A 15,479-nucleotide genomic window follows, 5' to 3' on the forward strand; every position below is an offset into this window, starting at 1 on the left:
TGAGGTTGTCATGTTTTAAATGTTCGCTATGATTTAACACTTTTTTTCTACCAAGTTTAAAGTCTGTGCAAGTTCCAATGCTTATTGAAATTAATTAAAAACAGCAACTGCTTGTAGGGAAGGGAATCACTCAAAGACTAATGGCATGCTATTGAAACTGATCAGCTGATATAAACTATAATGATTTGTAGATAATGAGCTGAATATGGTCGTGTAAAGCTGCTTAAGGAACATCTATGTTTATATTTTCTAACTTTGATTGAAGAACAGATTGATTGAAGCTAGCGCACTATGTTATTACTCTCTTACCATTTATTAGAGGAATATGGTTCTAGTTGCTTTTGTACCAATCTACCGTTTCCATAGGCATCCATGCGTGAATGTGACACCTTGAAAATACTATTCACTTTTGATGGATCACTTAACATGTCACCACATTGTGCCACGGCTTTTGATAAACAACTTCCATAAAAAGTATTAAATTGTATTAATTCATGATGGGTTAGGACCCACATGTCAAAAATTCACTGTCCTTCGTCTGCCACGTGACAGTAACAGCACAGCCTGTTAACGCCTTATTTACCGGATTTGTTTTGTTACATAAAGTTACTCCGGTGTTAACAGTTTTTGATACACTGAAACCTATGTGACTAACAAAGGTGTAACCTCACACAGTTTTACTTTACAAAACAACACTGGCAAATTACACTAAATCCTACTCCTGGACTTTTGACACGAGAACCACATAAATGATATGCTCTGCTATTTGTACATAAGGCTATGGAGGAAGACAGAAATCTAGATACATGAAATGATAGTAAAAAAATAATATTCCATCACAGCTGAAATGCAAATATGTACATGTCAAATAAAAAAAAGCTATGCAGACATAGTAGTTATCATAACATGACATAATACATACATGTCCACTTAGGGAATGTGACTGAAAAATGGCCATTAGGCACCTTCACAATACACAGGCACTAATATAATCATATTAAGACAGAATGAAATACTTGAAATCTCAATCATAAAACTAAGGTTTTACTTCACCGCCACAGACAGAACAGACTGGTTGTCTTTGCTGAATATTAAATGCACAATATATCCAGCAATAACAACCAGCTGTGGTTCATGACACATGCAGGTTCATCAACATTGGTTCATAGTGTAGGCCATGACAGTGACATTAAACTGTAGTCTCCATAGTATTATGTTAAAAACTGCATTTTTAGAGGCAACAGAATAAAGGGCCGAAACTGAAAAAACAGACAATGCTAAAGCAATTAGTAATTTGTTGCAAATCTGATAGAGAAAAAAAAATCGTATTTCAAGAAATAAATAAGAAATTATGGCAACAGAACTTTTATTCCTTTCAGTGCTACTACAGTGGTAAGTGGTTTTGCTTAGGCACCCACTGACAATACAAGTCTGCTAAATTTAAACAATACGCTGTACATCTCTGGTGTTTGTTTTTCATAAAAATATGAGACCAAACACAAGCTTAAGACTGTCATCGTGAGGAACTGACATTAATGTGCAATGCTACAAGCTTAAACAACATTTAACTGAGATGTGTTTCACATAAAAAAGGCATAATGGTACTATACTGTAGATCAACGATAAGTTACAACTGCTGTCATGCCAGCGGAAAAATCGCGTGGACGCACAAACCTGGTTTCCAAGGCCACAGCTACTGTAGCGGTTTCAATGGAAACAAATTCTGACATGATGCCGTAGGATGGCTGTGTCGTGTTATACTTTATTATACTGTACGTACAACATCACATTTAAATCGCAATTAATATTTACTAAATGAATGTACAAAATATTAGGGACATCTTCCACCTCCCCCTTTGTGAAGTACATCATCATCAGTGGACATGAGAGAGTCCCTTATATTTAGTATTTTCAGTGTGTGTTCAACAGTCATGTTTCCTGCCCAAGTGTCCACGAAAAAGACACTGGACCTGTATGTTTTTATGTTATGTTGTTATGTTCAGGTCTATTATGTGTGGAAAGGGGAATGTTTCAGTTCACCCTCAATTCAGAGTTTAGGCTGAAAATAAAACATTCATACTCAAACTAAAGCATTGTCATTGATTTTGGATTCCTGAATTGACTGATGTGAAAGTGAACTCACATTACTGATACAAGCAAAAGGCCTTTTAAACTCTTATTTTTAACCTCACACTGAGGGGAATTAATGACTCCTCAGCTCTCGCGCAAAAAAATATAAATATTACAGACCCAACCACTGTGCATGTTTCAGTAATCACTAAAGCTAATGAAACATCCAGAGGGGGGGTTACCAACTCTAACACTCTCCCTAGTCTACATCAGATGCGTCGTTGTCCGATAGATGGTAGTTTGACCCTTTGACCCGAATGTACTCGACCTGCCGTCCTTCGTCTGAGTCGGAGGCGCCGCAGGAACAAAGCTGGTTTTCGAACAGCGCCTCAATCTCCTCCAGACGCCGGGCTTTGGTCTCTGGCAGGCAGCCATAGATGAAGACGAAACCTAGCAAGGCCAGGCTGGAGTAGAGGAAAAAAGCTCCTGGGAAGAGAAAACAAAAGAACACACCGTCACTAAGGAGAGACACCGACCAACGCAAGAAACGAGAGACAACACTTTTACTCATTTATGGACAGAAAAAGAAGCGGAGAGAGTCTGGAGGAAGCTTATATTAGAGGTTGACTGCCCCTGAACTTCCACACAGATGTGTGTGCACGGAAAAATGAAAATGTTTCACCAAATTGATATATTGCTTTCAGACTACTGGTCACCATACCATGAATGTGAAGTAGAAGTAACGTGCCCCTGTCAAAGTGGCATTGCAGCAGGGTTAACGGAGGCAGGAAATAACACACAAACGCACCCAGAAACAAGCGTTCACACACAAAACAGTGACAGAGGCTTAATGAGATTTCCTGGCCACTGTGATCTCTATTTTTTCCTTGTTAAAGCAAAAGGACATTTTAAATGTACAGACATTATGACAACATAATTACGTTTTCTTCTGTTTTCATTCACAGGGAATGATTTTTATAAACCGGATAAACGACTTGAATCGATCATTAACCCGCTGCCGCTCAGGATGCCTCCACAATCACCCCTGATGGATCGATTGCCAGCTCCTCGAAAGGTCAGCTCCTTCCTGTCTGAGGAGAAACCTGCTGTTGAGACACATTGACTGAGGAGGTATAGAAAAGGGTTGTGGGTAGGGTGGGGGGTGGAGGGGTGGTCTGCAACACCTCGGGGTATCAGTCAGCTGTTACATCCTTGCCGGTCTAGACGTAAAGGTAAGGACAAATGGATGTTACACAACACCTGCTGTGGGGTTGTGTAAGCACTGACGAAAGTGGATGAGGACTGGCAGCGCTGATGGCGGGGAGTAACGCCTCCTGACACAAGTGTTTGGTCTGATTACAATTACAGCCTCGAGTTCAGGTTGACTGGGTTTATAAGAAAAGAAAAAGCACATTTCTCTACTTTTGTCTCCTTTTTCTTTCTTTCACAAAAATAAAGAAAATAAGCTCAGAAGGTGATTCGTTTTTCTCATAATCCTGCGGCCCATTAACTGACCGTAGTAGGTGAAGTACTGAGCCAGGTGGAGGAAGGTGAGCGACACCAGGATGTTGAAGGTCCAGTTGACTCCGGCTGCGCAGGCGTTCCCTGTGCTCCTCGCCCATAGAGGGTAGATTTCCGAGTTGATGGTCCATGGCATTGGACCCATGCCTGAGAGAGAGAGATAAGGGGTGAGCCTGTCTTTATGAAGAGGTGGAGACAAGTTTAAACAGAGGAGCAGATGAGATTACATCCCTCTGTGTCTATGTGGGATATTTAAATTCCTGGAATTCATTTTCATTTGTAGGTGTAGCCAGCGGTGCATCAATGTGAGGCTCCCTGCCACAGTCACAGCGGAAACAAACAACGGTGCAAATCAGTAGCGATTGGCTGCGGTCTCAATCTGCTTTTTCAAAACATGATGTGGATTTGTGGTCTCTGATTACTTCAGCCAGCAGAGAGGACAAGGTCCAGAACCAGACGAGGACACACTCTGATAAAACACTAACAATACACTATGTTATATTGCTTATGTGAGCAAAACCTAAATTCAGATAGGACCAATCACTATTAAAAACATCTCGACATGGCTGAAAGATAAAAGTCACACTGATACGATCATTTCAACCAGACGTATAGTCTCTTACCTGGAGCGAAAGCAGCCAGGTAGAGCACCAGCGCCAGTAGAACCATCCAGGAGTAGGAGGTGGGACAGTAATTGTAGGCCCAGTAGGTGTGATCTCTCATCAGGCTGGAGTTGGAGCATCTGGACAGGGGGGGGGCTTCTGTTAATCATTCTTGACATCAGCGCCCAGTTCAAGGTGCTAAATGTCATTTCACATTGTTATTAAGAAAAGTTTCTCCCTCCCCCCGCGCTGCATCCTCAGCGTGCACATGCTCGTGCTCACGCAGCATCCTGTGACTCACCTGCCCCACGCTGCTTGCTCGGTGGAGGCCTTATTGACGGGAACGCAGGAGGAGGTGAGGAGCGCCGAGCTGTTCTCACGGTAACAGAAACCACATCCAGGGTCCAGCATGCACGGCTCGCACAGCCTGCGAGAAACAAACAGCACGCACAACACACATTAGCTATAATCTCCCTGAACACAACCAAACACACTGCATTCTTCTACTTCCCATTGTGTTTTCTGTATATTGACTTCTGTGGAATACTGACAAACGCTCTCTGCAGATGTAAAAGTGTAACATTGAGTTGGTGCTGCACGCTAATTCTGCAAATACACTTGTATTCACTGTAACAGAGAACAGCAGTCCACGCCCTCTCATTGAGACTTGCCTCATTACACAAATGAAATTAATGTACGGACTGTTCCCCAGATTCAGGAAGTGATAAATCAATAATAAAACAAATGGTGTGCTATTCACCATCATTATCTTTCATCCTTATCCCATCTTTGTGCCTCTGTTTCGTCTTTGTTAATTGCCAGTTATGTGATTAGCGGTCCACATGTAACAGGGTTTGAGACACTGACTTAGTGACAAACAAGGGTGCGCCTTGTTTTTGCATGCAGCTTCATCTGGTTCGTTGTTGCAGCGCTCGATGGGACCGCATGAAAAACGTATTTTGTTTCAGAGGGCTATTTTTGCCTGTGTGCAGGGGCACCTTGCTCTAATTACACACTGAGGTCAGCGAGATGAAAATAAAACCACGTATTAGTAGCTGAAGGAAGCAAAAAGTAAACACTGAGGTAAAGCGAGGAGAGAGATGCAACAGCTGAGCTCCAGGCGAACACTCAAATCCTCGCAATTTGAAAATGTAACAGTAACTAGGAGGTGCAGGGTTTAGGGGGACGTTCGATTGATAATTCAACAACATATCCAAGAGGTCGCGGTACATCCTGAAATGGGACGTCCCATCCACAGTGAGTGTGGGAGGCCTGCGGTGGCTCTGGCGCTGCTGTGATGCTGCCGTGGTCCAGCGAGGGAGTGTGTGGGCTCTTATGGGGGTAAAGTGAACTCAGTGAAGCCACTACAGTGTGGTAAAAGCACTCATCTCTTCAAATTACCTCTGTGTTTGTGTTCGAGCGTGGCGGCGCGTGTGTTGCAGTGTGTGGGTGCTGGACGGCGGGTCCATTAGATGTTGTTTGTTGTTATGATGAAAGACTCGTCTTTACACACGAGTTTCATCTGGTGTCTGTGTAAGTGAGAGCAAATTGGGACATAGAGGCAGCTGATCTCTGGCTCGCGTGGAAACACACTCAGCGTTGTCTGAGTGAGTGAGTGAGTGAGTGAGTGAGTGAGTGAGTGAGTGTGTGTGTGTGTGTGTGTGTGTGTGTGTGTTTGCCCTTTGTTGCTAATGGAGACAATGAAGTGGATTGGGTCTGATTTAGGCCGAGTTACAGGGTGTGGGGGAATGATAAAAGTCATATAGACATGAGCAAGCATCTTTCCACAGTTGTTTCCATCTCAACCCACAGTTTTATCTGTTATTAAAACAGCAGTCACAAGTCAGAGGAAACTTCAGCACAAATGTGTCTTGAATACTATGACTCAGGCCTTTTCTGATATACAGACGTGAGTAAAAGGCACAAATCTTAAAAAACATGGGTTATGCTTTTATTTTACAATACATCTGTGTTTCCATTTATATCTGTGCATAATATGCTTAAAAGTATCTAATTATTAAATAAACATCTCAAATGTATGCGCCTCAATCCTCTGAAGGCGCGTGATTGTTGAATTATTCCACATCAAACACCGTAAAGCTCCTTCCTTACTTTCTGTCTTTGGGATGGCAGTGTGCAGTGGGAATCCTTTCAGGGCTCAAACAAAGGTCTGCTCTCACAGCAACAGCTCATATCAATTTTAGGTGGAGGAGTTTTTAAAAACTCTTATTTGGTCGTAACAGGATCAGAGTATGTGGGATAATTGTGCTGCAACTGCACAGTCATTTAGATTAGATGGTCAGTGTTTTGGAGCTGCTTGGAACCAAACAGTGTGTGTGTGTGTGTGTGTGTGTGTGTGTGTGTGTGTGTGTGTGTGTGTACTCACTGGTACTTGGAGCAGGTAGAGTTGGCAATGGCGGGGTCCAATGGGTGAAAGGTGACAGGAGGACTGTGCTGGGCAGATATCAGAAACCCGATGGCCAAAAGACTCAAACTCAAACATGTACCTGTTGAAAAACATCGCATACAATAACCACCAGTGGGATTTGAACACATCACGGCCTGATGCGGACATTTTGAGCGACGTACCTATGATGCTGCTCAGAGTGAGCTTCCTGCGTCCCACTCTCTCCACCAGCCACACTCCCAGAAGGGTAAACAGGAAGTTGGTGAGGGTGGTGAGCCCGGCCAGCCAGATCGCCAGCCGGTCATCCCGCACTCCCGACATCTGCAGGATGGTGGCGCTGTAGTACCTGCGGGGACACGCGAGAAAATGACTGAATAACTGTTGATGTGACATTAGAACAACTATTGGTCCAGTCTTAGAACAGAAAACTGGCCTTTTTTTTTTTAAACCAGTACCAATGAGGGATAACTCCAGGTTCTTATTTCTGTAGTTGTGGCCAGTGTTTCCGTCAGTCATGAGAACACTGTTCCTGAGATGTGCGGACGTGTAAGTTAAGTAATGAAATGAGACGATCCGGCCTACAGAGGATTTCCGCTTTGCGTCACATGCTGTTCCCGCCCTTACCATTGTGTCACAAAGCGCTGCACCTATTGCCTAGCGACCTTGACAACATGTAACTTCACAAGTAACAAATAACAATACTTACATTTACAAGTGTAATTCCTTGGGCGCTCTGTCAGCATTGTTTGATGCCATATTATTTTCATTGCCGGCGCACAATGAATCTTGGGACAGGTTGGGATAGGAAGGATCCACCTGTTGGAGTCTATGTTGCCCAGGATTTGAAGGAGCCTTCGAAATGGGACAGCCTAGTCACGCAGCTATGACGCAATCGGTTTTCAAATGCTGCCTCCATGGGGCCACTGCATTCATACACAGTTATAGTCTAGAACCTAACCCTCTGTAAAACCGCAAGGAAGTGTGTGTATAATTTTTAACCACCGGACACAGCTAAAGGTTTCCCGTCTTTATGCTAACCTGTGCTAACCACCTCCTGGCTGCAGATCCTTGCTAAGGACAAAAAGGCCTCGTTTGAAGGAGCCTTCGAAATGACACGAGCCTGTAGTCGCGCCGCTGTGACTTGAAATGCAGCCTCTGAAAGGACGCGGCCCCTGACTCGGGACACAGCTTAGGGGTCAGATTTAAAGAAGTCAGAGTATTTGAATGAACATGTACATAGGCCTCAAACCAATATTCTGATAAATAATTGTCTAACACAAATGATATATAAACGAATATAATCATTAGTCAAGTCATTAAACCGGAACGCAACCGCACTTCTTATGAGCCAAACACTCATCCACCAATCACAGCCTCTCTACTTCAGCACCAGCCACTCATCTAGAGACAGTTAGTGATCAGCTATAAATAGGCTCTCACCAGTCACTTTCAATGCCCCCCCCCACTCCCCATCCCCCCCTGCTCCTCCCTTTGTCTGCTCTCATACAGTATAATTATCCTCGCAACTCTGGCACCATGTCGCTCCATGTAGGCAGATTACCTCCAATCATCATCAACAAGGCTCTAAACAGGCTGCGGTCAACAACACAGACACCTGCATGGGGTCCACTTCCCGCTCCAATTATGATATCATGTAACTAAGATCGAAGAAACGCATGTGATGGGCCGCACAAACACATACACCTGCGAGAAATCAATCTAAGGTGTCCGTATGGAAACTGTGTCCCTGATTGGGGGGGTGGGGGGGGCATGTTTTCGCCCACAACGGCTTGTACACATGCACACAATGCTGTCTGTATACAAAAAACCCTCAGAGGACACAAATACAAAGGAGGTAATACTCATTAAAGTACTAAAATATCTCCAGCATTGTCTGCCTCTGTGTCTCTACAGGCAACTCAGAATTAGCATTCTGCTTTTCATCGCTACAAAAGCATTGTTATCTCCCTCTTGCTCTTGCTCTCTCTTTCCCTTTCCCTGCCTAAAAAAGAATAAAAAATAAAAAAAAGACATTCAATTGAGGGATTTGCATAACAACACTTATACTTTTCCGGTATCCAGTCAGACAGAACAGAGAGAGCAATGAGATGCTGTGAAAGTCTGGTTTAAAAGCCTGACCTACAGGAGCACGCGGTGATGGAAGTTACAAAAAGCCTTATTAGTCGCCTGCAAACTTAGATATATAGCGGCAAATGCATGTCTTGAATGGAAGCACACGTAGATGCAGATTCATGACACACACACACATACACACACACACACGTACAAGAAATGACTTAGTTTTGGAGTAGCAGCAGGAGTAAAAGCACAATTTCTGTTCTCAGCAGTGTGGCCTGCTGCGTTCCATCTCCAGCCCTGCATCTTACTGATTACAGCACACACACACGCACACACACACGCACACACACACGCACACCCAATGTTCCAACTTAAAAACTACAGTGAATAATACCCTGCAGAAATAAAGTGATCATTTTTTCTGACCACTGTGCCAAGACGCGTGTTTAATGTTAAAAGCATCTCAGAAAACAGGATCTTGGGCTTTAAAAGCCCCCGACAGTGAGTGCACTTGTTCCTGCTTAATTCCTGATCTGATATCTGTGATTATCCACGCTCTGCACACTTGTATCCTCTTAAAAAAAAAAAAAAAAAAAAAAAAAAAAAAAAAACCCTGTGCAAAGTATTAAGTTGTTATTCTAGTAACAAGTGCAGGCAGTAATGAAGTGCTAACTGTTAGCAGGAGATAAGAAGGCAACACCTTGAGAAAAATACAGTTTAATTTCTGCTTGTGCTAATTCCTCGCGTCTCTGTGCACATCTGCAGAGAGCATCTCACAGCGTCACGGGAGAAACAGTTGGGAGACAAAGTGAAATTTTGCTATGAGAGATCAATGCACAAAGAAGCGCAGCAGCTCAGTAGCCTCATGGAAATTTCTCCCCAGATGAGAATGCATTATTTTAATGGGTACACACAGAACATTGTGGTACAGTGTGTGTTTTTTTGTTTGTTTTTTTTTGTGTCGTGTCATTAAGATTCTTGAAAAGACTCTTGTTAATTTCTGGGAGTCAGTTTTGTTTTCATGCTGAAAAAGATGGAAGGACGTGACGGTGGCTGCGTTTTAATGAGCCAGTTTCTTTGTGAATGGAATCAATCCGACTGACAATAAGTGTGTCAGACATGTAACATTGATTTTTAAAATTTTTTTTATTTGAAGTGACACAGACAGGAAATAAGTGAAACTTTTTGCCTCAATTTTTCTCACTGATATTGATGATATCCATCTTTCTTTTTTCACTGCTGCAAGCCTGAACGGGACAGGGTCAGGGGTGATAGCATAATATCACCCCTGATAGAAAGTGACACAACTCAGTGTTGAAAGCCCCCCCCCCCCCCCCCCACTTGTCAACTATTAACACACATCACAGAGTGACAGGAAAGACTCCAAGCAGGACTCGAATGAAACAGACCTCTGAGGTGTTTCCAGACGTATTTTTATTCTTGTTGCTTTTCATTTTATGTGAAAATCAGAAAAACTCTTCATCCATAACAATTGAGGGGTAAAAAAAACAAAAAAAAAACATACATTAAACAGTAACATTTCTGATCACAAAGGAACCTGGTGAGGGGTGATGGTGGGGTGGGGTCACAGGGGAGTCAGGACTGGATTTGATCTAATTACCTGGACCTCTGGGAGCTGCAGTAATCAAAACTGAACTGTTGTTGCAGTGATTTCATAAACCACACCGAGAGAAGGAAAATGTTAAAATGATGCAGCCGTTCCGAGGATTAACTGAAAGGTTGTCGGTGCTCGACGCTTGTGGTCCCACAGTACATCTATCAAGATCCAGGTTGTTTTCATTCTCAAGAAAATGTTAATTAATGAGCTCAGCCGCTGCTGTGTTTGTTTGGAAAGAAAATCTACAGAGCCTAAAGGCAAAGAAAAGTGTTGAGTATAGGACTGGTCAGGCCAGGAGTTAATACAAAAAACACTGAGGTGAATTAAATTGATTCCAATAAAATCGTTGCAATCAGAAGATCAGCTCACAGGAGGCGAATTAATCAGCGAGAGTGTTCTGCTTAGAGAGCAACTTCGGTGAACTCTGTTATTTGTGCTTTTTATCAACAGCACGCCGTCTGGACAGAGCTGAGGGGATGGAGAGCCAGAGAGTCCAAAACACAGGAAGCTAACAGACTTTATTAACTGGAAGCATAAAAACACAGTGTACAACACTGCAGCAGTTCACCAACTATAGCCGAAGTAGCGACTAACCGACCCAGCTTCCTGCCCCAACAATTTCTTGTGGACGAGTCAATGTCACTTTGTGCTGTGACCCCTGCATAAAGTATTTATCTCTCTCAGTTCGAACTGCACATAAGTTATTAAGCACAACCTTCCACATTCTTCATTTCTCATTCTATAAGCGAAACAGCTTTGAACAAGAGCAGCTATTATCAACAACCGTATAAAGTGAGAAGAATAAGCTTTCAGTCCTGGTATGCCATCATTACACACGGAGAGTAACAACAAGTACAAAGAGCCCTGGTAATATTCAATGATGACCGTTGTACTGAAATCATTGTAGTGATAAAGCTCCACATAGTGCTTACCTTTCCCTGTGCAAACACAAAGCATTAAAAGAGTGGTTAGAAGGAGATTCACACTGTCTTTTTTAAACATAAACAGTAAAAAAAAAAAAAAAAAAAGACAAACACACACACAACAGACAAACAGGCACACCCACGTCCCACATGCACAAACACACGCACTGTCTTTTACATAAGAGAGCCTGCGGAGCGTCGGTGCGAAACAAACAAGGGAAAGGTGTGATCTGGCCCTGACCCCGGTCTGAAAATGGAAACATGGATCCACAGGTCTGTCACACCTCGAATCCAAACCTCTCATTCAGCACATTAAAGGAGAGTGACAACACAACAGACATGGAGGGGGGGTGGGGGGGTGGATTCAGATTAGAAGAGAGAGGAGCCAAACGAGGGACTGAAGATAGTGCAGGCGGTGGGGAGCAAATGGGAGAGTGACAGGTGGAGAAGAAAATATGCATATACTTCCATGCATCCATTTTAAGGTCTTGTATGACATGTCACCACCTTGTCAGGTCTTCACTTACACCTATCAACACTAAGTGGAATATATTAAATCCCTGAAACCAGACTCTAGCCGAACATCAGTGTGTTGTAGAGGTGGCTGGTCCGTAAATGTATTCCTATCAGTGTCTATGTCATATTTCCACTGAAAACATAAATACACTAATTTGCGATGGAGATACAGCAGAGGCGTAACACACTTATAGATAGATAATAGACATGTTCTCGCTCGACTCTATCCCCCTCGTGCATTCGATCGCTCCATGCCGTTCTTAGCCCATTTCACACGGGTGGTGGTGCGAGGACGCCGCTGACTCATGGCTGACATTTACTGACACATTACGGGATCGTCTTGGAGGCTGCTGACTCTTGGGAGTATGCAACATGTGGTCTTAAAAGGACCACACAGAGGCTTTGCATGATTTAGCCCATTAACTGCAAAATCAGAAAGACAAAAAAAAAAAAAAAAAAAAACTTTACTTTTCTAACAACCGCTTTCCAAAGTGTTTAACGTCTCAAGGTTTCCTTCCCAGCTTTCAGACACAGACTGTTTTCAGTTTATTTCAGGGTGATATGAAAAAATGTGTTTTTTTTTTTTTTGGCTTTCTGCCCAGTCATACCAGAAAGTCGCACAGCAAAACTTAATTTCGTGGAAGCTTAGTGAGGTAGTGAATGGTAAAATGGAAACAAAGGGGCTCTGTTGGTGTTGCTTTTCATTCAGCAGAGTATATAAAACTGTATGATGCAACGCACATAAAGTTTTACTCACTATTGTGTCCAGGAGTCCCCACCAATATGTAGAACTTTCCCTTCCACCAGTTTTTGTGCTCATTTTTTAATTTGTGCATAACAAAATGACATTTAATAATAATGTTACAATATTGAAAAAAAAAAGTTTTTACACCTTAATGCTGATGTGTCAATGTAAGCGAAATGGAGACAGGCTTTGGGAATAACTCATGACATACAGACAATATCAGATATGTGCAGAGCGATGAGAAGACTGTAACCTTCTCAAACTAATTTGAGAAGTTTTCCATTTACTCCTCATTTGTTTGAGATTTGAATTTTGCTCCTTAAATTAACATCAAATCCTTGCGCCTCTCTTCTTCTACAATCGTTTAATGGCATCCAGTTAGAGAATTTAGCGGCGCCAACTGTATCTCATATCTGTATCACAATCAATTCATGTAAGCATTTTTTTTTTTGGTCATTGTGTTTTTAAAAAGATTGCCCTGCTGCAGGTAGAATGGACGGCATAGCATCCAGCTGGTACACTGGTATATACAGCCTCCAGGTAATAGCCATATGCTTGCACTTTAAGTCCAACACAAAGAAAAGCCTCCACCTCTTCCCGCTGACTCTTTTCACTTCTCTATGACGGACTATCCACCAAAACTTTTCTTTTCATCCAAGAGGAAACGAAGCGAGAGGCCTGACTGACGGATGAACGATGACGAAAACCTGCGCGTGCGCGTGAGGGTGTGAAAGAGAAGTACAGAAGAAGGTTTCCCTATAAGACAGAACACTCTAACAGAGTGCTACTTATTGACAGAGCACTGATCTAATTATGTAACTTAATAGTATGGATTTAGAGGTAGATCAAGGGAGGGATCAACTGTGAGCCAACAGTGAGAGAGAGAGGGTGAGTGTGTGTGTGTGTGTGTGTGTGTGTGTGTGTGTGTGTGTGTGTGTGAGTGGGAAAGTTGCGCGTGAGCGGGTGCAAATGAACGAGTGACCGGCTCAGTGAGTAAGAGAGTAAGTGACGAGGTGTGAGAGTGGAGAAACAGAAGGAGGCAGGGAGGGGGAGAGAGAGAGAGAGAGAAGAAGCAGGAAGGAAGTGAGAAAAGGATTGAAAGGCGAGAAGGAGAATGAATGGTTGGAGAAAACGGAGAAGGAGGGATGTGGGTGTGAAAACAACAGCGAATGGACACACAGGAAAAAGATGTATAGGGAGAGACAGAAAGAGAGGCAGAGAGTGTGTGAGCGAGCGAGAGAGAGAGAGAGAGAGAGAGAGATGGAGATTCTCTTGGGAACTGGCCTATTTTTCAAATGAATGCAGACGAACAACAGAACTGCATCACATTTATGCTCTGGAACATAAACGCTCAGCCCAAATAGGTACACCTCAGATTGGTTGTTCTCATTCAGAACTGCGCACGCACGCACGCATGCGCACACACACACACACACACACACAAACACGCAAAGCATCGGGTGTACCATCTGCAGATGTCTGTCATCATCACAGAATAAAAACACACTTTGCTCTGCCTGGCTGACCATAATAAAGTGGCCAAAATGTTTATCGCCAACAAAATCATCGCTACAATTAAACAGCAGCAACAACAAAGAGTATTTACAGTGTGACCAACCAAAACTGGTCTGTTTCAATGCGTTTGGGAAAACTTGGTTGCCTGGGCTCCATATAAAAAGAAGGTATTACAATCTATAGCGACACGAGTGATGAAATCCTGCTTCATGGTGGCAAAAGATTGATAAAAGAAATATCCAATTTAAAACTCGCACACTCGTACTACACCCACATTTTCCCTCGCTTTGCCGGCTTAGGTCTCCTTTTAGGACTGCGTGGGCGTGTACAGACTGTGCTTGACTGACGTCTCTCTCACTCCTCCCGTTACTTTAACAGGCGTAACCACTTTGCACCATTGACCAGTAGCATCGTGTTGACAGCGCTGACTTTTGGAGGCACCGAGAGACAGATTGCCTAATAGGCTCCTGTAGCCAGTTAGCCGCGTTGCGCCATCCACCGTCCATATTTATTTCATGCTCCTCTATCTCACTATGAACTGCTCCACAGAAGAGGAACGGTTGGTGGGCTATTATGGGATAGGAGTCAGTGGTAGGAACGTGGTCGTGATCTGTTCCTTTACGTTGGTCAAAATAGGTGAACTATAGTAGTACAGTTATACATTTTTTTATTTCAATATTAGAGATTTCAGCATTATATTTATACTACATGTTAACTATATTTTAACATCTCTGGTGTTTTCAGTATCCTGAGACTGAGCGAGATGTCAATCAAATGTGGTCTATATGCACCCACAGTCCCGAGAAGAGGTCTAATCAGGCAGAAGAGGAGGAAACACCTGTGTGGATGAATATAAAGTAACTCAAAATGAGCACCAGTCTTCCACTCAAGTCAGTTACCTGTGTTATACATGACTGTATTATACAAGACATTGTTTAATTTTCTGCATTTGTTGAAACATGTATTACACTCTATCTATAGAATACATACGCTTCATAAATGGCATCTTGCTGTGAGGAGTGTGTGTTTCTTTATGCATTTGATTAGAGGGAAAATTAGAATATTTCTCATTAAAGAGGTCTTACTGTGACTCCATCGGAGACAGTGGAGGAAATTGGCATGTTAAGCTGCTTATAGGAACGTTTGAAAACATACAAACACATGAAAGCATATATAAGAGAAAAAAAAAATCTGTATCTCTGGTATGGATTTTGGTATTTTTCGTAACACATGCACAAAACACACACACACACCACAAGGAGGTCTCTGCCAGCTCCTTGCAGGCCTGCCAGCAGAGTGACCATGTAAAACTGGCGTTTGGTGACATTTCCAACATGACATTTGTCTGTGGGACCATCTGTGAGGGCCAACTGGCCTGTGTCAACAACAAAGTTGCCTACCTACAACATACGTATCATATTTTATCAAATGTATATAATAGATACATTTAATATCACAACTTTTGGTTTCTCAAGGAATCTAA

The 15,479-nt window shown here is 42.8% G+C and overlaps 1 protein-coding gene across 1 annotated transcript in view; it reads right to left on the reverse strand.

Annotated features, from left to right (window-relative positions):
* Positions 1-2,298: 2,298 nt before the first annotated feature.
* slc2a13 (solute carrier family 2 member 13) overlaps positions 2,299-15,479 on the reverse strand; it is a 69,623-nt gene continuing 56,442 nt past the window's right edge. Inside the window, exons 5-10 of the mRNA XM_022749562.1 lie at positions 6,783-6,946; positions 6,580-6,700; positions 4,495-4,620; positions 4,215-4,333; positions 3,586-3,738; positions 2,299-2,556 (exon numbers count right to left, since the gene is read on the reverse strand). Of these exons, the coding sequence (XP_022605283.1) occupies positions 2,330-2,556; positions 3,586-3,738; positions 4,215-4,333; positions 4,495-4,620; positions 6,580-6,700; positions 6,783-6,946 (910 nt within the window). The 3' untranslated portion in view covers positions 2,299-2,329. The remainder of the gene's footprint in view (positions 2,557-3,585; positions 3,739-4,214; positions 4,334-4,494; positions 4,621-6,579; positions 6,701-6,782; positions 6,947-15,479) is intronic.

The sequence above is a fragment of the Seriola dumerili genome, unplaced genomic scaffold (assembly GCF_002260705.1).
Source record: "Seriola dumerili isolate Sdu_G_001 unplaced genomic scaffold, Sdu_1.0 BDQW01000138.1, whole genome shotgun sequence".
Classification (NCBI taxonomy): domain Eukaryota; kingdom Metazoa; phylum Chordata; class Actinopteri; order Carangiformes; family Carangidae; genus Seriola; species Seriola dumerili.